This window comes from Oryctolagus cuniculus, chromosome 7 (assembly GCF_051225735.1).
Source record: "Oryctolagus cuniculus isolate XC-2025 breed Fujian yellow rabbit chromosome 7, ASM5122573v1, whole genome shotgun sequence".
In the NCBI taxonomy this organism is placed as follows: domain Eukaryota; kingdom Metazoa; phylum Chordata; class Mammalia; order Lagomorpha; family Leporidae; genus Oryctolagus; species Oryctolagus cuniculus.
The window spans coordinates 9,607,957-9,632,340 of record NC_142873.1 but is presented as its reverse complement, the minus strand read 5'-3'; the positions used below and the strand labels follow the sequence as shown (position 1 = coordinate 9,632,340).

Genomic DNA, 24,384 nt, shown 5'->3' with positions numbered 1-24,384 from the left:
AGGAACACATCGGCCATCAGCACTCAACAAGACCCTAACCTCAACCAGCCAAAGGAGGAGAGGGGACTGGTGGCCTTGGAGGACTGGATCCAGGGTTGGGGAAGCCAGCCCTGGCCTGAGGGCCTGAGACACCGCGGGGCCATCTCTCTCTCTCTCTCTCTCTCTCTCTCTCTCTCTCTCTCTTCTACTTTTTGCTTTATGCTCTCAGCCTGGCTGCTTCCAGAGGCCGTCTCTCATCTTTCAGGTCAGAGAGAAAATGCAGGGCCTCTCTCCCAACCCCAGCTAGAAGAAACACAGGGAGGGGGGAACTCCGATTGGCCAGGCCCCGGTTGGTCGTGTGTGTCCACCCCTAGCTCATCTGGAGATGAGGTGTGGTGACTGGCTCCTCCCGGGCAGTCTGTGCACTCCTGTGGGAGCTGGGTCAGCGCTGGAGTTGGCAGCCCCAGCCAGAGCTGCACGTTTGGGATACGGAAGGAGCAGAATCTGCGAATTAGAGATGCGTCACTGTACAGTGTACTACGGTAATGAGGGTGCCCCTCGGAGACTCTGAGGACGAGAGCTGGGTCAGGGAGGGACCCGGAGCGCTCCGCTGCACTGGCGCTTACCCCAGCTCCTATCTGAAGTAGGTTTCCAGGACATGGACGCTGCGCTAGGCTGTCAGGGCCAGGCGTCTTCCGGGGCTGTCCCCTCTGAGCCTCTCCCAGAGCCCTTCCTGCCCTGTCTAAACCCCCAGGGTCTTTTCACCCACTTAGAAAATCCACCTGCATGCCAGCGGCCTGCCTCTCTGCCCCGTCTCCCTCCCCGCTGGGCCAGCTTAAGACTATCACTGGATGGGGCTGGCGCTGTGGCGTAGCAGGTAAACCCGCCACCTGCAATACCGGTATCCCATATGGACGCCAGTTCGAGTCCCGGCTTTTCCACTTCCTATCCAGCTCTTTGCTATGGTCTAGGAAAGCAGTAGAAGATGGTCCAAGTCCTTGGGCCCCTGCACCCACATGGGAGACCTGGAGGAGGCTCCTGGCTCCTGGCTCCTGGCTTTGGATCAGCCCAGCCTTGGCCTTTACAGCCAACTGGGGAGTGAACCAGAGGACAGAAGACCTCTCTCTCTCTCTCTCTCTCTCTCTGCCACTCATTCTCTCTCTGTGTAACTCCTTCAAATAAATAAATAATCTTAAAAAAAAAAAAAGACTATCATTGGCCCCACGCAGCATCCATTCACAGCCTTTCCCTCGTGTTACCGCGACCGACTGTATCCAATCGGGCCATTGAAGAGTTAAAAATTGTATATGTGTGGGTGTCAAAAGTTAAGCTTAAGCTTACAGGTTTAAACCTTCCTGGTACAGCTGTGAAAATAAGACAGAGTAAAGTAGCACCTTGACAGTAGGGACTCCATTTTGGAGCACTTGAGACTGCATTCTGGGAAAGCAACCCCCCCCCCCCCCCCCGTGAGACTCTGGTCTGAAACTATGATCTCAAATAGTCGGACAATAGCAGTGCACTACATCACCCTTGGCAACGCACAAAACCCCCCTAGCATGATTGCTCAAGCTTAAAAGTAGAAAGGTTGCACCTGGGTTACCTGGGCTAATAATGAAGATGTGATTTGTCTATGTCTTAAAATCATAATTGCTGATTGTAAGATTTTAGCAACCGCTTAGCAACCGTGTATTCTCTCCCCCCTCCCGATTTTGCGGTTTTTGCCTTTATAAACCCTATGCTGTAGTTCCTCACGGCTCCTCTGTCCTTGTCAGAGGGCCCCAACATGTTGGATCAATAAATTTAACCCTTTGCTGGTTGCATGAGAGAAAAAGTCTCTTGGAGTCGTTCCTCGGGCGGTGGGCTTTTTTTTTTAGACCCTAACACCATCACTTGGCAATACGTTGTTTCTCTGAATAAGAGCTTTGGATGCGAACGGGAGGCTCTTTCTTTGGAAATGAACTATGAATGACTCCTTTATACTTGGCTTTGAGCTCTGGGTAATTTCTGTGCAAACTGAAAAGTTACTACAGAATGAGAACGTCTAACCAACCAAGTGTGCTAGACTGGAATGCAATCTTTATGATGAATGAATCCGGAAGAATCTGTCGATGGGAGCCTGTGTATGCCATCTCCCCGGAAGTGTGCGAGTCCTGCTTTTGTGCACCGGTTCCCTCCCCCGCCCCAGCTGCAAAGTCTGCTGGGTGGAACAGCGCGGCTCCTGCCCCAGGCCTGGTGCTCCCCGGCCCCTCTGCCTGGCCACTCAGCCTGTGGCTCCTTAACAGGAGTCGGACTGGGCAGCTCGGAGCTGTCACCCCTCTTATCCCTGGCTCCCAGGACTTGTGACCTTGGCTACACAGATGTGTCGTCTCACGGTTCTGGCAGCCACAAGTCCAAAATCGAAGCGTCTCGGGGGTCGGTTCCTCTGAGGGCTGCCCCTGCGGATCTGTGCTAGGGCCCCTGCATAGCCGCAGGCGCTCTGGCCTCACCTTGACCTCTTACCTCTGTGGAGGTCACGCTGCCAGAGGAGGTCATAGTGTGCGGTCTCCAACACCTGTCGGAGAGACACTCTTCAACCTATAACCCATTCATTTGTTCCCTTGAGGACTTCAAAAGGGAATTAAAAGATTATTTGGATGCAAGAACTTTTTTGGAACTCATACATAGTTTATTTTTTTCAGACTATGCAACCTCCGTGAATTTTCGAGGTTCTCTCTTGGATCTCATCATTGAGGTCTGAGTTCAGGTGCTCTTTCCAGGGAGCTTGTCTGGACCAGCCTCCTCCTTAGGATCGGCTTCCTCCGGCAACATCATCATAGCAAGAAGCCTTCACGTTCGTGCCTGTGAACTTCTACTCTGCTCTCAAATATATTTCCCTGTCCCTGGCTTGCAATTTAAAAAAAAAAGAGATTTATTATTTGGGGGCCAGCTCCGTGGCTCACTGGTTAATCCTCCACCTGCGGCGCCAGCATCCCATATGGGCGCCGGTTCTAGTCCTGGCTACTCCTCTTCCAGTCCAGCTCTCTGCTGTGGCCCGGGAAAGCAGTAGAAGATGGCCCAAGTCCTTGGGCCCCTGCACCCATGTAGGAGACCCAGAGGAAGCTCCTGGCTCCTGGCTTCAGATCGGCGCAGCTCCAGCCATTGCGGCCATCTGGGGAGTGAACCAGTGGATGGGAGACCTTTCTCTCTGTCTCTCCCTCTCACTGTCTGTATCTCTACCTCTCAGATAAATAAAATCTTTTAAAAAAAGATTTATTATTTGAAATGAAGGGGGGGGGGAGAGAGAGAGAGATCTCCCATCCGCTGTATCACTCCCCAAATGACCACAGCACCCAGGAGCCAGGAACTCGATCCAGATCACCCATGTGCGTGGCAGGAGCCCACGTGCTGAGGCTCCCATCTGCTGCCTCCTGGGCACATCAGCAGAGAGCTGGACCAGAAGCACAGAGTAGCGGGACCTGAGCGAGCACTCCAATATGAGATGCCGGCATCCCAGGCAGCAGCTCGGACCCGCTGTGCCACAACTCTTTCTAATTTAACTTTATTGCGGTCATATTTTAAAGTTTGTATGGTTTTAATGCCTTCCTAATTTCTTTCTTTCTTTCTTTCTTTCTTTCTTTCTTTCTTTCTTTCTTTCTTTCTTTCTTCTTCTTCTTTTTTTTTTTTTACAAAGCTACTTTTAATACTTTGGGGTGTGCCCCACAGGAATAAAAAACACTGGGAAGAGGTAACCCTCTCACCCCCAGGAGTGGCCCAGGGGGAGAGAGGCTACCTGAGGGGAAGGAAGCACAAAAGGGACCCGCTGCAGACTCAGGGCAAAGGGAATGCCATCGGTGCTGGGACCTGTGAGCACTACAGGAGGAAACGCGAGCATGGTGGGACTGGCTCCAGGCAGACAGGCGAAGGGCAAGAGGGCTGGACACGAAGCCACAAAGCTACTTGGGTTCCTCCTTCTTCTCGTTTGCCTTTTTCTGCTTCTGCTGCATGATCTCCGAGTCCCTCTGCTTGCGGGCGGCAGCAGACAGCCCGTCATCTCGGCGCTTTCCCTTAACCGAGTCGCTCTGCTTTTTCATATTATTCTGGCGGGCGAGTTCACGCTGGTTACCGCGGGTCATGGCGACGGCAGCGGCTCCGGCCTGCCTCCGTTGCGTCCCCTCGTTCTCTCCCGCCTTCCTAATTTCTTGAGGGCTGCATCTGGCCTGTCTTGGTGAACACACCATACACACTTAAGATTTTACAGTGTCATATTCTATAATGGGTTAGACAAGGTGGTTGATAAAGTCATTCAACCCTTTTGTCTTTTATTGACTTTTTGTTTAGTTCTATTAATTGCTGAGAGAGAGAGATGGAGAGAGAGAGGAAGAGAGATACAGATTACAATTCTCTTATTGGGATTGTGAAATTGCCTGTTTTTCTTCTCCTTTTGACTTCTGCTACATGTAGTCAGAGGCTCTGTTATTTAGAACGTAGACATTTACCATTGGAATGGCTTCCTAAATAACTGATACTTTGATCATTACAAAAATGCCCCTTTTATCTATGGTAATCTTTTTATTTATTTATTTTTAAAGATTTATTTATTTACTTGAAAGTCAGAGTTACACAGAGAAGAGGCAGAGAGGCAGAGAGAGAGGTCTTCTGTCCTCTGGTTCATTCCCCAGTTGGCTGTAAAGGCCAAAGCTGTGCCGATCCAAAGCCAGGAGCCAGGAGCCTCATCCAGGTCTCCCACGTGGGTGCAGGGGCCCAAGGACTTGGGCCATCTTCTGCTGCCTTCCCAGGCCAGAGCAGAGAGCTGGTTCGGAAGTGGAACAGCTGGAACTTGAACCCGTATGGGATGCCAGCACTGTAGGCGGTGGCTTTACCTGTTATGCCACAGTGCCGGCCCCATATTTTTATTTATTTTTGTAAAGATTTATTTATTTATTTGAAAGGGTTACAGAGAAGAATCAAAGACACACACACACACAGAGAGAGAGAGAGAGAGAATCTTTGATCTTCTGGTTCACTCCCCAAATGGCCACACAGCCAGGGTTTGGCCAGGCTGACGACATGAACCCAGGAGCTTCATCCAGGTCTCCCATGTGGGTGCAGGGGCCCAAGGACTTGGGCCATCTTCCGCTGATTTCCCAGGAACATCAGCAGGGAGCTGGATCGGAAGTGGAGCAGCCAGGACTTGCACTGGTGCCCATATGGGACGCCAGCACTGCAGATGGTGGCTTAACCCGCTGTGCCACAGTGCTGGCCCCCCAAATCTGTTAATCAAATAGTCATAAGTATTTTAAAGAAAATTAGGAAAATAGTCTTTCCTATTACCTAGCTCATGGTCATTGCCAGTGCCACGCATTCCTAAAGGTCTGACTGTCACTCGCACTGGGTATTTTCCTTTAGCGGGAACTTTTTCATTTCTTACAGACGCTGTGCTGATAATGAGTCTTCTTAATTTTATTCACCGAAAACGTCCTTATTCGCCTCATTCTGGGAGGCTGTTTTCAGTAGCTGCAGAGAGGGCGTTTTCTTCCTTTGGCCCTGTAAAGATGTTTTCCTGAGGAATGGAGGAGTTAGCAGCCGCTGGTGCCATCTCCCCCTGCGTTAACATGTCCTTCGTCTCTGACTGCTCTCTCCGCGTTTGCTCTCTAGCAGTGCGGCTGTGACCACCTGCACCTGCGTCTCTTCACACCCATCCCGCCTCAGGCTCACAGATTTCTAAAATACAGACCCTTCTGTCTTTGACCATATCTGGGAGCGGTTCCGCTGTCCCTGTTGCCATCTGTCTCTCATTGTCTACTTGAAGGTTGTGGTAACAGTGACACACATGGGGCTTTGTAGCCTTCTTACGTAACTGTGTAGCCTTCTGTGTCCTGGAAAATGCGGCACAGCTTGCTCTGCAGGCACGGGGGTGAGCTCTAATCGGCAGTACTTGCCATTCCCCGGGGGTTGGCTCTCCCATGGCGGCTGAGCCCGTGCGCCCGACGCGACATCACCGAAGGCAGCGTGAGGAGGGAGGCGCTCCATGGCCTCGCAAGCCAGTGTTGATTTGGCTGCAGCATGTCCCAAATTATGGGATATCCCCACACAGTGACTCTTGTGTGGGAACGCCCACATAGTAAATGTTTTATAAACACTTGCTTGTGTCTTTTACATTTTTTTCTTTTAAAAATATTTATTTATTGTCATCTACTTGCTAGGCAGAGAGAGAGAGAGAGAGAAAGAGAAATCTTCCAGCACCATTTCATTCCCCCAATGAACACAACAGCCAGGGCGGGACCAGCCTGAAGCCAGGAACCTGGAAAGTGATCTGGATTTCATATGTGGGGGGCAGGGACCCAAGGACTTGAACCTTCACCTACTGCCTCCCAGGGTGCACATCGGCAGGAAGCCAGAATCAGGAGCAGAGCCGGGATTCAAACCCAGGCCCTCCAATATGGAAGCAGACATCCCGACCAGCATCCTAACCACTGTGCCCATTGCCCGTCCCTCTCCCTCCTTGTGTCCTGGGCCCAGCTTCTGTGTCTCTCTTCCACAGTATGCACGTTTCTGTGAGACCCGAGGAATTCTATCCCACTTTCCTGCTCCTGGTCGTTTTCTTTCTTTCTTTTTTTTTTTTTTAAGAGTTTATTTATTTGAGAGGTAGAGTTACAGACAGAGAGAGTGAGAAACAGTGAGAGAGGTCTTGGCGTTCGCTGGTTCACTCCCCAAATGGCCTCAGTGGCCAGAGATGCACCGATTCAAAGCCAGGAGCCAGGTGCTTCTCCTGGTCTGCCAAGCAGGTGCAGGGCCCAAGCACTTGGGCCATCCTCCACTGCGCTCCCGGGCCACAGCAGAGAGCTGGATCGGAAGAGGAGCAGCCCGACACTGCAGACAGAGGTTTAGTCTACTGCAGCACAGCACCAGCCCCTCTGTTGTTTCCTGCTTCTAATTTTGGGGGAAAAAAACAGGCTGGCTTCGTGGTACTGGGGGTCTGAGATGAGGAGGAGGAGAAGGTGGCATTTAATCCTGCCGGTATCTCCAGGTCCTTCTGTCTGCAGTGACCAGGAGAGCTGAATCTGCGTGGCTTCTGTGGGGCACACGTGCTTCGTCCAGACCTCTGGCTGGCCAGGGCTGCCCGAGAGAGCACTGGTCCAGCCACACCAAGAGGCTCTCGGCTGTCTGCAAATGCAGACCATGGCCCCGGTGCGTAAATGCCAGCCCCTCTCCTTTCCTGGAAAGCGGGCAGACTGGCTGGACCTGGGCAGGGAGAGTCACATGGGAGAAGCAAGCAGGAGCTTGGAGCCAGACAGGCCTGGTTGGACTCCCAGGTGCTCAGCTGTCCTGCGTCTGACCTTGGACAGCGCGTTGAGCTCTCTGGTGCCTGCTGCCCCTCCGTGGTGACAGTGAGCCTGTGTATCAAACTGTTATAGAGTGGCCCTTCCCAAAACCACCTACTCGTAAGGAACCAGCCTTGTGGGTGGCTCAGCAGGTTAACTGACCACTGTGATACCAGGATCCCATAGGTGCGCCAGTTCCAGTCCTGGCGTCTCCGCTCCTGAAGCAGCTCCCTGCTAGTGCACCTGGGAAAGCAGCAGAAGATGGCCCAAGCGCTTGGGCCCCTGCCACCCACATGGGGGACCCAGATAGAGTTCCAGGCTTCTGCCTTCAGCCTGGCCTAACCTTGGCTGTTGTGGGCATCTGGAGAGTGACACGCTGGGAGGAAGATCTGTCTCTAAATCTTTTTTTTTTTTTTTTGACAGGCAGAGTGGACAGTGAGAGAGAGAGATCTTCCTTTGCCATTGGTTCACCCTCCAATGGCCGCCAGGGCCGGCGCACCGCGCTGATCTGATGGCAGGAGTCAGGTGCTTATCCTGGTCTGCCATGGGGTGCAGGGCCCAAGGATTTGGGCCATCCTCCACTGTACTCCCTGGCCACAGCAGAGAGCTGGCCTGGAAGAGGGGCAACCGGAACAGACTCCGGCTCCCCGACCGGGACTAGAACCCGGTGTGCTGGCGCCGCAATGTGGAGGATTAGCCTAGTGAGCCGCGGCGCCAGCCCATCTCTCTAAATCTTAAAGACAAAAATACCAGCTATGCATCAGAGCCCTACACCACAGAGAGCTTTGGCCTTGCACTCCCGTTGGGGGACTTCCTGTCACTGGCACGTAGACATTCAACAACTGCAGGCAGAATCGGCCTCCCCCCTCCCCAGCCTTCACGGGTGACACAGATGACGGCTACAAGCACTGTGGCTGCAGGCGTTCCCGGACAGCAGGTCCTATACAGATTTCTGTGACCTCTGCTCCAGGGGTCAGGAAACCAGGCTCACGCAGGGGGTTTCTCGGGCAACTTGGGGTCTGGGCAGAGGTGGGTGTCGTTGCCTGCGCTTGGCAGGGAGAGATCTCAGGACGCAGCGGCCACTGCAGCTGGGCGGGTGCCTCCCGGGCGCCTGCAGCTTCCCTGGCCGGGTGTTATGTGGCTGACTCTGTCCACAAAGCATCATGACTCCCACTCGGGCAGTGCGCCACAGTCCCGAGAAGTGCATGGGGTAAGCAGGGTTGGAACACGGAAACTGAAGACGCGCCAGGTGATACGTGTAGTGAGTAACCACACTCCAGAGCCCGCCCTGAATCCAGAGACCGCTCATAGTCCCAGCTCCAGGGGACTGGAAACAGTGGAGTGGGTGTTTGGCCTAGTGGTTAAGGGACCTGAATTCCATAACGAGTACCTGGGTTCGAATCCAGCTCCAGCTCTGTACTCCGCCTTCGTGCTAATGCAAACCCTGGGAGGCAGTGCCAAGACCTACAGCCCCAAGGACCGAGTTCTTCCAACAGCCTGAATGAGCAAGCACACAGGGGCTTGCCTGGATGGGAAACCAGCCCTGCTAACACCCGGAGCTCAGCCCACTGAGCCCCCTGCCGGCCTTGGGACCTGCACACCTGTGAGATCAATTTCAAGCCGGACACAGCAGAAATGAACCCACACAGTGCAGAAGGAAAGGGGCTTGGAGAGGGAGGGCCCGTCAGGTGTGGCCCAGAGGCTGGGCACCGAGGGGGCGGGGGTACCAGTGACAGAGCAGCAGCACTGTCTGAAGTGGGATTGGAGCAGAGGGAGGGATAAGCGGAAGTGGAAGCCGCGGGTTCCTTGGGAAGAGAAAGGAGCAAGACTGCCCCTGGGGAAGGGAGAAAATTCATCCAAGAGGTTGTGTGTGTTTTTTATTTTTTGAAGATGATTGATTTAAAAGGCAGAGTGATGGGGGGTGGGCAGGAGGAGAGAAGGAATCTTCCCTCTGCTGGGTCAGGTGTTGTGCGAAGCATTTGGAGAAGAGGGAATCAGACCCAGACACTGCGATGGGGAAGCCGGTGTCTTCGCCACTGGGCTACATGTCTGCTTCCTACCCCTCCTTCCCTTTCCTAACCTCAGCTGTATTGGCTAAGTTCCTTTGGCCACATGGGTATGCAGTGGGCAGAACCACAGAGGAGGGTGTGGCCAGTCTCCTCCTGCGACCCCTGGAATGCGGAGCCCCGCGGCGACAGCCCACAGCCCATCGAGTTCTGTGTCTTGAAAACACCACCCTCAAACCATTTCTATTTCCAGCCCCAAATTCACCCTGGAGTTCAAGATTCATATAAAAGGGGACATCAAAAACTGTGTTGGAAAATGGAATTAAAAACGTTCATTTTGACACAAAAATGTTTGGAAACCACACAGTGTTTTATCTTCTAATATGCATTTCCACGAACTTTTGAAGAGCCCTGGTGTGCAGCATTTTCCCGTAACGCCCCCGGCACTTCACGCGGCCACACGGAAGCCTGGGCTTCTGGCTCACAGGCACGGCCCCTCCCTTGCCTGGGCCAGTTCGGTGAAGGCATCCCACCAGCCGGTTGCTCAGGGCCCAGACCGGGGTCCCAGGCTTGGAAGGGATCGTCCCCCACTTCCTCTGGGGTGAGAGTGCCACCCAAGTGGGCCCAAACAGTGGCCACGAGGCAGCTTTTGGGGAAAGGTGTAGGCAGGGCTGGACGACGCAGGCCCAGTGCCCGCTGGCCCCGCAGGAGGGGCCTTGGAGCAGGGTGCGGGCTGCGCTCCCCACGCGCTCCCGCGTTCACACCCGGCCTCCTGCGTCACTGTGACGCCTCAGGTGTGAGGCAGGAGGGGGAGAACCCACAGCCTGGCAGGTGGCTGGGCTGCGCAGTGACTGCGTGTCGCAAACATTTAGCCAGACGGTGTGTGGCCTCCGTGGGGCTTTCCCCGGGCCCCACGGACGCTCGGGTGGGTCTGAGAAGCAGGGCAGGGCGTGAGCCCCGGGCAGCCTGGCTCGGGGTTCCCTTCCCACCCTGAAACTGGCTCACCTCGTGTTCTGAGTCATGGGCTTTCCCAGAGGTCCAGTCCCGCCCCGGCACCCCCAACACACACACACACACACACACACACACACTCAGCAGGCTGCACGTTGGGCGACAGGTCCTGTTCTCCAAAAGCTCTTCTCTAGGTACGGTGTTTGCCACTGCCTCCAGCAAGCCCTGGTGCCGTGTTACCGGAGGCCCTGCCGCACTGGCGTCCCCAGGCTGGCCCGGAGCACCCCGCATAGCAGTTCAAGGCCAGAACCCGGGCCGCGCATCCCAGCCCAGCCAGGTCAGTGCTGTGGCCTTGGGCGAGTGACAGAGAAGCTCAGCCGATTTTGGGTTCCCCCGCACGCTGGGGAGCCTCTGTGTCATGGTATGCTCCGTGTCCGTTTGCGGGCTGTGCCCAGGAGTCTAGGAAGCTGCCCGAGGCAGAAGATCCCCAAGCACAGAGCTGGAAGGAAGCGGTACCAAAATAAGAAGCAACAGAGACCCCCGTGCCCCCCCCCCAATAATGCTAAGTCCTGGGTTGCGGGCACAGCTGAGCTGGAAGGGAGGGGTGGGCAGACTGGGCAGAAGTGCCCACAGTGGGGTCCTTGTGGCTGGCAGGAGCCTGGCGAGCCTCACCGCCCCGTTCAGAGCTCTCTGCTTCCCCTTGAAATCCTTCTGCCTGGGGCCTGTGCCAGTGCGCTGGCCCCTCCTGCACTAACACCACCACACCCTGAGACACACACACACACACACACACACACATGCAGATTTCTCGGGGTAGGTTTTTTAAAGGTCTAAATATAGACCTTGCCTTGCCGAGAGTTTATGTCCCATATTGAGACATGAAGGCTGCCTTCCCCCTCATTTCGAAAGCCAGCTTGAGTGTGGCCACGTCAGCACAGGTGGGGCTGCAGAGGAAGGCACGAGGGATTCCTACAGAGCCAGATGTCAAAGCTGGCCTCTGGGCTCGGTCCTGGCTGGGCGGATCCTGGGGTCTGAGTTCACGCGGTGGGACTGAGCCCTTGCGGACAAAACCCTGGGCACAGAGGCTCTCTGAGGGGCTGGTCAAGGTGCCGGCTCCAGGGCCGGCGCTGGGGCATAGCAGTTAAAGCCACTGCCTGCATTGCCGGCTTCCCATATGGGCACAGGTTCAAGTCCCCGCTGCTCCACTTCTGATCCAGCTCCCCGCTAATGCACCTGGGAAAGCAGCAGAAGATGGCTCAAGTACTTGGGCCGCTGCACCCACATGGGAGAGCTGGAAGAAGCCCCCGGCTCCTGGCTTTGGCCTGGCCCAGCTCTGGCCCTTGTGGCCACTTGGGGAGTGAGTGAATCAGCAGATGGACTCTCTCTCTCTCTCTCTCTCTCTCTCTCTCTGACAGCCACTCTCTCTGCTCTAATACCTGGAAGTCGGCTTCAGAGGCCTGTTCTCAGCAGAACAGAACAGCTTCAGGATCTAAGCAGGTCCCATGCTGGCGGGAATCCGTAGACAGACACAATGCACAGCCCTCATCCAGCTCCACCTGTCCTAGCTGACGCGGCTGGGCCCTCCTTAGTCATCTCGTGTTGACAGATGCACTAATGGTACCTGCTTCCCAGGGTGATGTGTGCTTTGAGTGAAACCAGAGCTGCACAGGCTCACCGATGCTGCTTGTCCTTTCTCAACCACCCCACGGGGGCCAGGCCAGAGGCTGGAGGAAAGAGTGCCACCACACTGACATTGAAAATTAATTTCATGTATTAGAAAGATGGTGAGACAGACTGAGATCTTCTTCCACCCATTGGTCCACTCTGCAAATGCCCATGATGCCAGGGCTGGACCAGACCGACCCTGGGAGCCGGGAACTCAATCCGGGTCTCCTGTAAGGGTGACAGGGACCTACGTGCTTGAGTCATTACTGCTGCGCCCAAGGGTGCATGTTAGCAGGAAGCTGAAATTGGAAGTGGAGCCTGTGCTAGGGGCTCCGTTCTGTTCTGAACAAGTGGGAGGGAGAAGGAGAGAAGGGACAGGGACCCGAGTAGACAGAGGACAGAAGGCTACCTGGGGGGTCAGACAGGCCCGGGTGGGTCCAGGGAGTGCGAGGTCCTGAACCTTTCAAGCCTCAGTTTCCTGGCCTGTAAAGCGGGGCTCATCTTCTAAGGTTGAGAGGATCAAATGGAATGATTGATAGACTCAGAGCGCGCAGCATAGCCTGCTCAGGAGCGCCCTCTACTGTTTTCTTTTTGCTGGCGTGTCTGAAGAGCAGTTGGGCGGTTTGAGAGGGAGCCATCCAGGCGCAGGAGGGAAGAGAGAATTTTCTGGCCCCACTATGCGAGCGGGAAATGTCCCCTCAAGACCCGGCTCCATCACCACGCTCACCAAACCAATGAATGAATGACGCCGCTCGGGGCACTAGGGGGGGACGATGACGCCTGCACTGCTGCGCGCCTGCCCACAGCCCTGCCAGGGGAGACCCCGAGGCTCCGCTAAATCCCAGGCGGCCACCAGACCCCCTCGGAGCTGCTGCTTCCCCCGAGCCCAGCCCGCTGAGGCCGCCCCCGGACCTTGTCTCCTCACCGGCCTGTGCGCTGGCGCCCCGCCCCGGCTTCTCCCTCGGATCTTTCCACACCTGGCTCAGGTGTTACCTCCCGGGCTCAGGGGTCCTGCCACGCTGCTCACGCGTGGGCGTCCTGGCGCGTGACCCCAGCTCTCAGGGCGGTTGATGACTGCGGTCCCACACACCCAGCCCCCGGGGGCTGCTGCCTGGTGGTGGTATCTCCCTCTTGTAACACCACACCCCATCCCCAGTCAGGGAGGACAAAGCGCTGGCTTCCTGGGAAGCCCCAACAACCGCCGGCTACCCGGTGCCTCCAGGATGCCCGCTTCTTCTAGCCGTCTCAGTGGCCCTGGCCACTTGGGGAGGGAGGGCCCTGGGCCACGCGGCGCTGCCAGCGACGTCTACAGATGGTGTTACATGAGAAGGATGATTTCTTTGCCTTTTTCCTTTTAGGACAGAATACCTCCTCCTCCCCCAGCCCGGCATCAAACACTTTCTCCACACGTGCTCATTTTCTGGAAGTAACAGGTGCTGATGACGATGTGAAGAAGGGGTAAGTGTTTTAAAAGATACTTATTTATTTATTTGAGAGGTAGAGTTACAGACACAGAGGTCTTCCATCCGATGGTTCACGGAACAGCCGGAGCTGAGCTGATCTGAAGCCAGGAGCCAGGAGCTTCTTCCGGGTCTCCCACGCAGGTGCAGGGGCCCAAGGACTTGGGCCATCTTCTACTGCTTTCCCAGGCCACAGCAGGGAGCTGGATCAGAAGCAGAGCAGCTGGGACTTGAACCGGTGCCCATGGAGACTTAACCCACTACGCCCGGGGCGCGGCCCCTCACAGTAGTTCTGTATCTCCCCGTTGACTAGGGACAGTGAGCGTTTCTTCACGCATCTGTTGGTCATTTGTATTTCTTCTTCTAAGAACCGTCTACTGCGATCCTGTGTCTTTGTCGTGCATGATTGCTTGTCAGTGTTTTTGTTGTTTGAGTCCCTCCTCGTTAGAACCTGCTTTTCCTCGTGGTTGTGTCACACGTGGAGAGCCTCAGCTCTTTTTTATTAGCAAAGATGGAGACACCAGAAATGAGCCTCTTTCCTTCCATTCACTGAGAAAACTCTTCAACGGTTTCGCTTTATCCAAAGCCAGCTGATCCTCCGCTCGCCTAAAATAATGAAAATAACACAAACACTTCCCAAGACAACCCCCTTGTCATGCACACTTTGCAAAGTGGATTTCCCGGAAGTGGAATTAACACTACAGCCGGAAGCAGGAATTGCGGGCAGTTCCCTGGGACTCCTGGGGGCAGGGACTTGTCCAACTCGGGGGCCTGCAGGAGGGATTTGGAGCTCAGATTCCATGTGGCTCGCGTCATTGTTTGAGCTGTCTGTCTCACAGGAGCGTTCCCAGCCCAGCGAGGAGGCCATGCAGATGATCATTATTTAAGAAAACATTTTGACTGTACTTAGGAATGGGTCATCGCGCGCGTGCCGCCTCGTGCTGCAATGTTTGCAACTGGAGTGGTTCCGCGGTTCCTGTTTGAAAAACCTATCACACATTTAGTGAAATAGGCCAGAGAGAGAATGGAGGTGACCCTGCTGGGTCTGAAACCGCTGTGCCACTAGCACGTAGTCCCTGGCCTCGCCCGTGATCTGTTTCGGTCTCACCGTTTGTTGATGGGCGCTGTATTGCCTGGGGATCTGGTCATGCATCTCAAGGTGGGAAAACAGGGCACGTGAAAATACATTTCTCATTGGTATTGTTGTTCAAGGGAACGTAGCATCCACTTAAGCAAGCTGCCGGTATCATGACAACAAAGCACATTTTAATAGGACGTCGTTCCAGGGCCCAGGTAGGAAACTGTGGCCTCTGTGACAGAGGCTGGCGCACACACGTCACTAGTGACACGCCGTGACAATTCTTTTTCCATACCATCCGCCCACCATTGGAAGCACATCTTTATTTTTAAGAAGACTTGCTTATTTATTCAAAGGCGAAGTGACAGAGAAAGACCTTTCATTCACTGGTTCATGCCCCGAATGGCTACAACAGTCAGGGCTGAGCCAGTTCGAAGCCAGGAGGCTGGAGCTGCATCCGGGTCTCCCACGTGGGTGCAGGGGCCTAAGCACTTGGGCATCTTCTCCTGCTTTCCCAGGCCATTAGCAGGGAGCCGGATCGGTAGTGGAGCAGCCGGGACTCGAACCAGTGCCCATATGGGATGCTCATATGGGTGCGTCTGAGGCACACCACTTACATTACATATGGAAGTGAAGCTTTTTAGTTAATCTGATTCTTGGCGTTAAAAATATTTAGCTTGAAGAGCCTCAGCTCACTTTTAACTTCTGAATTGCAGCAGAGGACAGTGTAGGGAGTTTTTAGGCTGTCAGAAGGAGAGTGTCGTTCTACCTGACTCTGCCTCCTGCAGCACTTAGCAGGAACGTCGGTGAAAACGGGCTGCAGACGCTCTGGTCCCAGCGCTCTGCTCTGTGGGAGAGGGAGTACGAATCACCATCCGGGAACTGGCACACGGCAGAAAAGTCTGTGCAACTAAGGACACACGCCTCCGCCCTCTCCTTCCATCTCCCCTTGCCAGGGGCACCACACTTAACTGTTTCATTGCAGCATCGCTGTCCTAGGGCTTACTTCTGAATTCAGAAGAATACACTGTCTCTGGAGTCACTGGGTGCAGACGTGAGCTGCTGGCTTCCTGTAGGACTCAAGGTTCCCGACAGAACCATTGGGAAATGCACGTGTATACATACGTGTGTGTGTGTGTGTAGTTCATGGAAAATGGAATTAGAAGTCTAGGGGCCAGCGCTGTGTCCTAGAGAAGTCTAGGCCAGCAGTTTTAGCTGCTGCCTGCCACGCTGGTGTCCCATCACTGCACTGGTTCGAGTCCCAGCTGCTCCAGTTCCAGTTCAGCTCCCTGCTGGTGTGCCTGGGAAAGCAGAAGATGGCCCCAGTGCTTGGGCCCCTACACCCACGTGGGAGACCCGGAAGAAGCTCCTGGCTCCCGACTTACACCTGCCCCAGCCCCGGCCATTGTGGCCATTTGGGAGTGAACCGGCAGATGGAAGACCTCTCTGTCTCTAACTCTGCCTTTCAAATAAATAAATCTTAAAAAAAAAAAAAAAAAAAAAAAGGTGTAGGGGCAGGCGTTTAGCCTAGACCCCGGGAGGCAGCTGGGTGATGGCTGACGTCACTGGGCTCCTGTCACTCACACGGGAGACCTGGATGGAGTTCCCGGCTTCTAGTTTCAGCCCTGGCCCAGACCTGCCTGCCTGGGCATTTGGAGAGCAAACCAGCAGGTGAGCGCACCCTGTCCCCCTGTCTTTCAAATAAATCAACATTTTTTAAAAAATATTTATTTATTTGAGTTACACAGAGAGAGGAGAGGCAGAGAGAGAGAAAGAGAGAGGTCTTCCATCCGCTGGTTCACTCCCAAGTTGGCTGCAATGGCTGGAGCTTCTTCCCGGTCTCCCACATGGGTGCACGGGCCCAAGCACTTGGGCCATCCTCCACTGCTTTCCCAGGCCACAGCAGAGAGCTGGATCGGAAGTGGAGCAGCCAGGACTCCAACCAGTGCCCATATGGGATACTGGCGCTTCAGGCCAGGGCGTTAACCCACAACATTTTTTAAAAATATAAGTTTAGGATCTGACACTGTAATATAGTAGACTAGGCCTCCACCTGCCGTGCTGGCATCCCATATGGGCGCCGGTTCTTGTCCCGGCTGTTCCACTTCCGATCCAGCTCTGCTGTGGCCTGGGAAAGCAGTGGAAGATGGCCCAAGTGCTTGGGCCCCTGCACCCACGTGGGAGACCCAGAAGAAGCTCCTGGCTCCTGGCTTCTAATCAGCCCAGCTCTAGCCATTGCGGCCAATTGGGGAGTGAACCAGCAGATGGAAGACCTCTCTCTCTCTCTCTCTCTCTTTCTCCCTTTCTCTGTAACTTCACCTTTCACATAAAAAAAAAACTTTTTTAAAGATAAGCTTATTTTAGTCCACAAAATATTTGAAATCTAGGCATAGGTTTTCCAGAATTCACGTTTTCCATAAACTTCCAAAGATGCTCGCGTATATGTGAGCGGAGGCGGAGCGTGATTTTAAGATGCCAGCACCGGCAAGGCTGAGACTGGCAGCACAGGCTGCAGGCGGCACCGAGGCGCTGGTCCTCCTGGCCTCCATCCGGCTGGAGGAAGCCCACCCCACTGGGAAGGGGATCTGCTTCACTCAAAGTCTTTTTTTTTTTTTTTTTTTTTTTTTTGACAGGCAGAGTGGACAGTGAGAGAAAGAGAGAGAGAGAGAAAGGTCTTCCTTTGCCGTTGGTTCACCCTCCAATGGCCGCTGCGGCCGGCGCACCACGCTGATCCAAAGCCGGGAGCCAGGTACTTCTCCTGGTCTCCCACATGCGGGTGCAAGGCCCAAGCACTTGGGCCATCCTCCACTGCACTCCTGGGCCACAGCAGAGAGCTGGACTGGAAGAGGGGCAACTGGGACAGAACCCGGTGCCCCGACCGGGACTAGAACCCGGGGTGCTGGTGCCGCAAGGCGGAGGATTAGCCTAATGAACGGCGGCACCGGCCCCTCAAAGTCTTCACCTCCCTAGAGGCTTCTTGATGGGACCTCTAGCCTGGCGTTTGACCACATACCTGGGCGTCACAGTGTGGCTGAGTTGACTCATAAGACAACAGGGAGGACACAGCCTTAGCTCAGCCCCCCAGGGCAGTGACATCACAGTGGCCAGTGTTCACCTGTGACCATGACTGTGCCTCCAGCCAAGCTGGAGGGGAGTGGGAGTAGCTGCCATCCTGGGGGTCTCGCATGCTTTTCCTGGGTTGGAGTCCCCGTGTTGGATCCCAAGTCTTTGTCGTGGCTGATGTCTCTGAGAATGGCAAGTGAGGACTTCACATCTCAGAAAACACCGTATTTTATCTTCACATCAGTCAAGGATAGGCTTGAAAGCTGAAAATGTTGCCTTTTTTTTTTTAAGATTTATTTATTTATTTGAAAGTTAGAGTTACACAGAGAGAGGCAGAAGCAGAGAGAGAGAGAGAGAGGTCTTCCATCTGCTGGTTCACTCCCCAATTGCCCGCAACAGCCAGAGCTGCGCTGATCCGAAGCCAGGAGCCAGGAGCTTCTTCTGGGTCTCCCACGTGAGTGCAAGGACCCAAGGACTTGGGCCATCCTCCACTGCTTTCCAGGCCATAGCAGAGAGCTGGATCGGAAGTGGAGCAGCCGGGACAAGAACCGGCGCCCATGTGGGATGTCAGGGCCTCAGGCTGGGGCTTTAACCCACTGTGCCACAGGGCCGGCCCCTGTTGCTCTGTTTCCAAGGTCTTCAGTGTTGCTGTTCAAGAATGAATGATACCGCTTATTCCCTTCTTCGTGATCTCTTATGTTTCTCTTTAGAATGGCTGGGATGGCTGTGTTATCCACCGATGTGCCTTCGTGTGGTTTATTTTCATTCATTGGCCTGGGCACTCACCTGTTTACATTCTGGAATGTTCTCCTTGGTATAATTGCCTCTTGTCAGATACCCAATTAATTGGAGGTTGGATTTCCTGGATTGGTTCTAAGTTCACCGCTTCTCTTCTGTTTTGATCTTTTTGCTTTACTTCCTAAGAGGTTTCCTCAACTTACGTCCCGACTCTGTTGAATTTTAACTTCCGGCTACCACGCTTTCAGTGGTCAAGAGCCTTTCTCTCCTTCCTTTTCTTTTTCAAAGATTTATTTGAAAGACAGAGAGAGGTACAGAGAGAAGGAGAGGCAGAGAGAGAGAGAGAGAGAGGTTTTCCATCTGCTGGTTCACTCCCCAGATGGCTGCAACAGCTGGAGCTGTGCCAATCTGAAGCCAGGAGCCGGGAGATTCTTCCGGGTCTCCCACATGGGTGCAGGGGCCCGAGCACTTGGGCCATCCTCCGCTGCTTCCCCAGGCCACAGCAGAGAGCTGGACTGGAAGTGGAGCAGCTGGGACTAGAACCGGCGCCCATATGGGATACGGGCTCTTCAGGCCAGGGCGTTAACCCGCTGAGCCACAGTGCTGGCCCCTCTCCTTCCTCTTTCAGATCACCCTACTCTTGTTTCATGGATGCTATACTGTGTCAACAGCTGGAGTGATTTTTTTTTAAAGGTGTATTTATTTGAAAGAATGAGAGGAGAGGAGAGGAGAGAGAGAAGGAGAAAGAGAGAGAGAGATCTATCTACTGGTTTCCTCCCTAAATGGCCAGAGCTGAGCCAGGTCAAGGCCAGGAACTCCAGTGGGCCATACACAGAGACCACCTGTGCTGTTTTTTAAAAAAAGAAAGCCCTTTGCCATCTGTCCAGATATGTGAAGAGATTCCAGTCTTACCAAGGCGCCCACTCACAGCCCCAGCAACAGAACAATGGACATGTTCTCTCGGCATAAGATGGGCCTCCCGTCCCCTCCCCTCCCCCCAGACTCTCCCCTTGCTCTGCGTGGACGCCGCCTTCTCAGCAACCTCAGGTCACGCCTGCCCACCTTGGCCTTGGCAGTACAGCGCAGCCACCCAGTGACGGGCAGCACACTGCCTCTCACCATTTTCTGTGGCAGCCAGCGCTGCAGCTTCCAATCTTGCTGGTTTCTCCTCTGTGCTGGCTTTGCAACTCACCATTGTGCTTCTCACCATTTCCTTCGATTTTGATTCAAGGCCGCAGGTTCCCGGCATTTTCCCCAAGGTTCTGTGGTTGCTCTGTGTCCACAGCACCACCGGGGCAGCTGGCACACGGTGTGCACTCACAGACCAGTCTTAGGAGTCGAAGGATTTTTTAGAATCTGCGGAAATTTGGCGTCAGTCTTTCTCTGAGGATTTCTTTCACGCTCATGGTTCTGTAAGGGGCTGGAGGTGAGAGACGGTCGTGAGGAACTCAGGAGGAGCTGGGTACTTCTCGTCTGTTGGGCCGGGACTGTTCATTACCCTGAGCGCCATACACGTCCATCCTTGGGATCCTCCTCTTCTCCTCTGTGTCTGGAGACACGGGATACTCTCTTCTCTCCTTTGTAGCTTGCTCAGTCGTGTGTGACTTTGCTGTGTGCTGCCTTGCAAGACTGATCAAGGCTCTGGTCATTAGTGAGGAGTGACACGTGTCGTGAATTAGCGAGAAGCCCATCAGTGTCCAGCCCAGAGCTGTCTCTGGACGCCTCCCGACTCACCGCGACCCGTGTGAGGTCCTTTTCTGAATACACCCCGACGCCTGTCCTGGGTGCTACATCGGCCATGCATTCATGTGCTACAGTTGCCATGCATCGGTTTTGGACGCCTCTTTCAGTAAACATGAAGCGCCATGCTGGGGACCAGGTCTCTTTCTTTGCTCTCTCCTCTGCACGGTGCCCAGAGCACTTGGGGCTCAAGGACCAGCTGTTGAGCCAACGAATGAAGGCATGACGGCCTGTCAGAGCCCAGCTGCTCAAAGGTGTGGCTGATGGTGTCCATCCAGGGTCAACAGCTCCCACGCACAGCTCACCTTATTCTCCCGCCCAGACGTAAGTGCCCCGCGACCTAACAAGCGATCAGGAAAACGCGCATTTCCCAGGCAGGCACTTTCTGAAGTTGGCTCAAGAGGGGGGAAATGAACATCCGACATGAAGTTAATTTATAAATCAGTTTATTTACAGATTTTACCCTTTCTTAAAGTACATTTTAGTTAACAAATCTATGTACACAGGTGTACATGGGGATGCATCCCGGTTATTTTACAGATCATACTTACACGCCACACCCTTGAGTCTGCTGTGCATGGCTGCACTGGGTGTGACTGTTGGCTGAAAACGGCCTGATGCCCAGGCTATTTACACGCACACAGTAAACGGGTTTGTTTTTTCATGTCTGCACAGTACAGTACACGCGAGGAGGCCAGGCCCCCCAGAGAACGCTTTGCAATGTGTTACCAAGAAGGCTTTGCAAAGTCCAAAAGGAAAAGCTGTCACACACAGGTTAATTAAAATGACAGAACCTCCTTTACATCAGTTTACAATTGTTTCTTCACATTTTTATAATACAAAGATATTTTATTGAATTGCTGCACAACCAGTTTAAGATGATTTGTAAACATGTAATCCCTACAATTTGCATTAAACATCATTGTAGTTGCTATCATTTGCTCTTTGAGTTAATGTGTTATTCACTAGTATTGTTAAGGTAGTAAAAGGAAGATGTAAGTCTGAATTTCTTGCAGAAAAGTTATGAGTCTCTGATGCTGTGCTACAGAAATTCCTTTGCGAGTACACACTTTATTCAAGTATTGCAAAAAGCTAAGGCCACTTTTTTTCAAGACAAGAAAGTGAACAAAATTGTTTTTATCAATAGGCCACAACACTCTTATGAGCGATGAAATCTCTTCTGAAAGGTACTTTCTCAGAGAGCTGCAGTCACAGGAGGAATTCTCTTTTCTTTCAGGTAAAAGAAAAACCAATTACCTTCCGTATTAACTACTGCTGAGCTCGCCCCACTTTCCCTAGAGTAAAAATTCCTGTTTAGACCTGAAGAGGGAATCTATACCCTGTACTTACTGAACCCAGAGTTAAGCACCCTGGACAGCACAAACTGTTTTGGACTCAGAAAGGACTCTGAAGTCTATACGTTGGTTTACTACTAAATTCTGATAGTGCTATTCTAAAAGGTATTACTGCTGATGCAAAGATCTTCTTAGAGGAATTACGAAGACAGACTGAAAGAGGGTGGGGGTGTGGGGAGGAGAAACAAAGATCAGAAAAGGGAACCGTCGGGTTCTCGGGTAAGAGGCAGAGCTTGATTAAAAAGATCCCACTAAGGAACATGTGTCATTCCTAATCCTAACAGTAGATCCACTTCAATTAGATCCAAATAGTTACAATAATAAAATCTATCGATTCTTTCGTTGATTTGCTTCCAAAGTACGGATAATCATTTCTAGCCAAGAGGCAGCCTGGTTTCGCGTCTCAGCAGTAATGGCAGCAGGGGTGGGCCAGGGCGGCCGCGGCCACGCCCTGGCAGCACTGCTCAGGGGAGCTCTAACTCCACACTGCTGATTCCACGCACTTAATATCGTTCTGTTTTTTCCTTTTCTGGAATCACGTCATGAACTTGTTTAAAATTAAAAATTGACTTTAGGTCCAAATAATGAAGACGTAGAAAAACAACCCATGTTCCTGTTGTAGTATTTTGTTATTAATGTATAAAAAATTTACAGCAGCTGTAAAGTTTCAGTATCACAAGGACAGTGTGGTCCTACTAATGGCGAAAGCATGTAGACAAGATGTTTTCCTGTGTTCCAAATACCAAATGGAACACAAGGCCTTTGCTTCTCCTCGGCCACGTGAAAACGGTATTTCCATACTACTGGTCAACAACCCTAAGGAAACTTCGCTTCTCTCAGTCAACTTGCTTTTTATGGCTACAAGACTACTGCGCAACGTGAAAAGCCCAGAAGAAATGCTGGTAACACACTAATCAGCGTCTCCCGAGACCCAGTCACAACATGTCAGTGCTTTCCGTACTAGTCAAGAGCTATCACACCAGTCACTGTGCAAAATGCAAATATTCCAATGATTACTTCAGTAAGTGTCTCATAATGACAAGATGAAATCAAAGAGGGATGGAGGTGTGCATAGTGAGACATTTGAGAGGCAAAGGCAAGTCTGGAGGGAAGATGGCAGAAACGAAGTGTGCGCACTGGAGGTGACCCCGTCTTTGGGGTCTGTCTACCACGTCTCCAAGCTGTAGCATTCCAGGGTGTTTGGAAATACGCGTCCAGTGGATGTCTTGTATCATGCTTCTAGTCAGGACCGCCAGTATTAAGGCATTTGCATTCACGCCTAAGATTATCCACATTCTTCTAGACTCCGTGAAGAGAGAAAGGACTGACAGGGGAAACCGTCAGGAAGGCAGCGTGCTGAGGTCCTGGGAGAGCATCTTCATGCTCTAATGTAGCAGCTGGAGTCTTAGATATTTTTTTCAGATACAGGTAATAGTTGTGAAAGCAAATCTGCAAGAGAGGCATCAAATTGTAAGTCTCTTAAATCCTGTTATACCATACCTGCTGCCGCAGGTGCTCTTGGAATTCGCATCTCCTTTTCACTGAATGCAACGGACTTCTTCGAGATGTGTACGGGTTTGTTAGAACTGTAGGTTTCCTGTGCAAAGACTATGAACCATAGAAGTTTCAAGACAGAAATTTCACTATTACAAGAAGAATCTTTCACTTCTGAATAGCGACACACATTTTCAGCTTAATAATTTACCTTAAAATAAATTAAAATAAGGTTCCATAGCGCAAAACAAGCACAACAAACAATAGACAATATCTTTTTGTCTTTGGTGCACACACGCGTTTCCTAAATCATTCAAGTAACAGCATCTCTGACTTCTCGGGGAGAGATGGGAATTGAAGGTTTGAAGGCCAAAATGAATTACTTCCACTTTTGCCATGCCTGGATGCCTGAGATGGTCCTGAGTAGCTGTGATTGTGGGGCAGCTGGCAGAGGCTCAGCACGAGTCGGGAAAGTGCAGGGGTGCGACGCTGGGTGAGGAGAGCCAGCCCTGCCACCGTCCTGGAGCCAGTCTCCGTGGGGGCATTCCTGATTCCGTGCCCAGAGGAAACGAAACACGGCACAAAGGCTTGAGAAGTCCTTAGCTGGCGCTCAGAGAGCAAGGCTGCCGCTTGTTTCCGTTAATGTCTCAGTCCACTTGGTGCTGCTCATCCGTAATAATGAGAAAATGCTCTTCAGAAAGAAAAGAAATAAACTCCAGAATGGGAAATAGGCACCCATTATTGAACTTGCCTATTTTAGAAGTGATTAAGGGTTTAATACTGTTTAAAACCTCTATGTCCATTTAGCACTTCCATGGTAGAGACCAGGATTCTAAGATGCATTTATCCACGCGTCTCTCTGGCCTGGCTTCAGACTCAAGTGATCCTCTAGCGTCAGCACACAGGGCGTCAGCCCTCGTTGGAGACCTGGGACGGGTGCCAACGAGAGGCGTAGGACTACACTGCACCTCCACACCAGGCGTGCGACCCTGCCCACTAGAAAGAACCAACCAGTGCAGTGGACAGTCTCTAAAGGCAAAGGCTGCACTACCTGCTCCACCGCACTGTCCCGTGAACGCCAAGCCAGTAGTCCTCAGGGACAGGTACAAGGTCCGGAAGCACTCTTGCTAGGATGGAGGTGGGGTATCAGGAGGCAGAAAGGCCCGGGACTCACGTTAGCACTCAGTGTTCGATTTATTTGCAAGATGTCACACAAGCAGCATTCGCCCCTGTTTCTCACTGATGTGATTCAGCACATCGATAGTATCTTTGATCAAGGTTTCAAAGATCCCATCAGCCAGCTGCATCTTCACACACAGCTCATCCTCATCGTAGTTCACCCACTGTGCCTCTTCCTCATGCAGCTCCTGGACCTAGAATCGAGAAGGCAGCAAGTTAGAAAATGCCCATCCTGGGCCGGCGTTGAGGCGTAGTGCGTTCAGTCTCCGCCTGCGGTGCCGGCATCCTGCCTGGGTGCCGGTTCCAGTCCAGCTTCTGCTAATGCACACGGGAGGGCAGCAGAAGATGGCCCCAGTGCGTGGGCCCCTGCACGCA

General features: G+C 52.9%; 2 protein-coding genes across 5 annotated transcripts in view; both read right to left on the bottom strand.

Annotated features, from left to right (window-relative positions):
• Positions 1 to 3,565: 3,565 nt before the first annotated feature.
• Positions 3,566 to 4,150, bottom strand: LOC100349925 (small EDRK-rich factor 2). The gene has a single exon (XM_002715010.6). The coding sequence runs from the start codon at positions 4,089 to 4,091 to the stop codon at positions 3,912 to 3,914; it is 180 nt and encodes a 59-aa protein (XP_002715056.1). The 5' UTR covers positions 4,092 to 4,150; the 3' UTR covers positions 3,566 to 3,911.
• A 16,260-nt stretch (positions 4,151 to 20,410) lies between these two features.
• Positions 20,411 to 24,384, bottom strand: part of CEP350 (centrosomal protein 350) — a 159,080-nt gene continuing 155,106 nt past the window's right edge. For all 4 annotated transcript variants that reach the window (XM_008263850.5, XM_008263852.5, XM_089299463.1 and 1 more), the window contains one exon: positions 20,411 to 24,203. In XM_008263850.5, the coding sequence (XP_008262072.3) occupies positions 24,039 to 24,203 (165 nt within the window). In that variant the 3' untranslated portion in view covers positions 20,411 to 24,038. The remainder of the gene's footprint in view (positions 24,204 to 24,384) is intronic.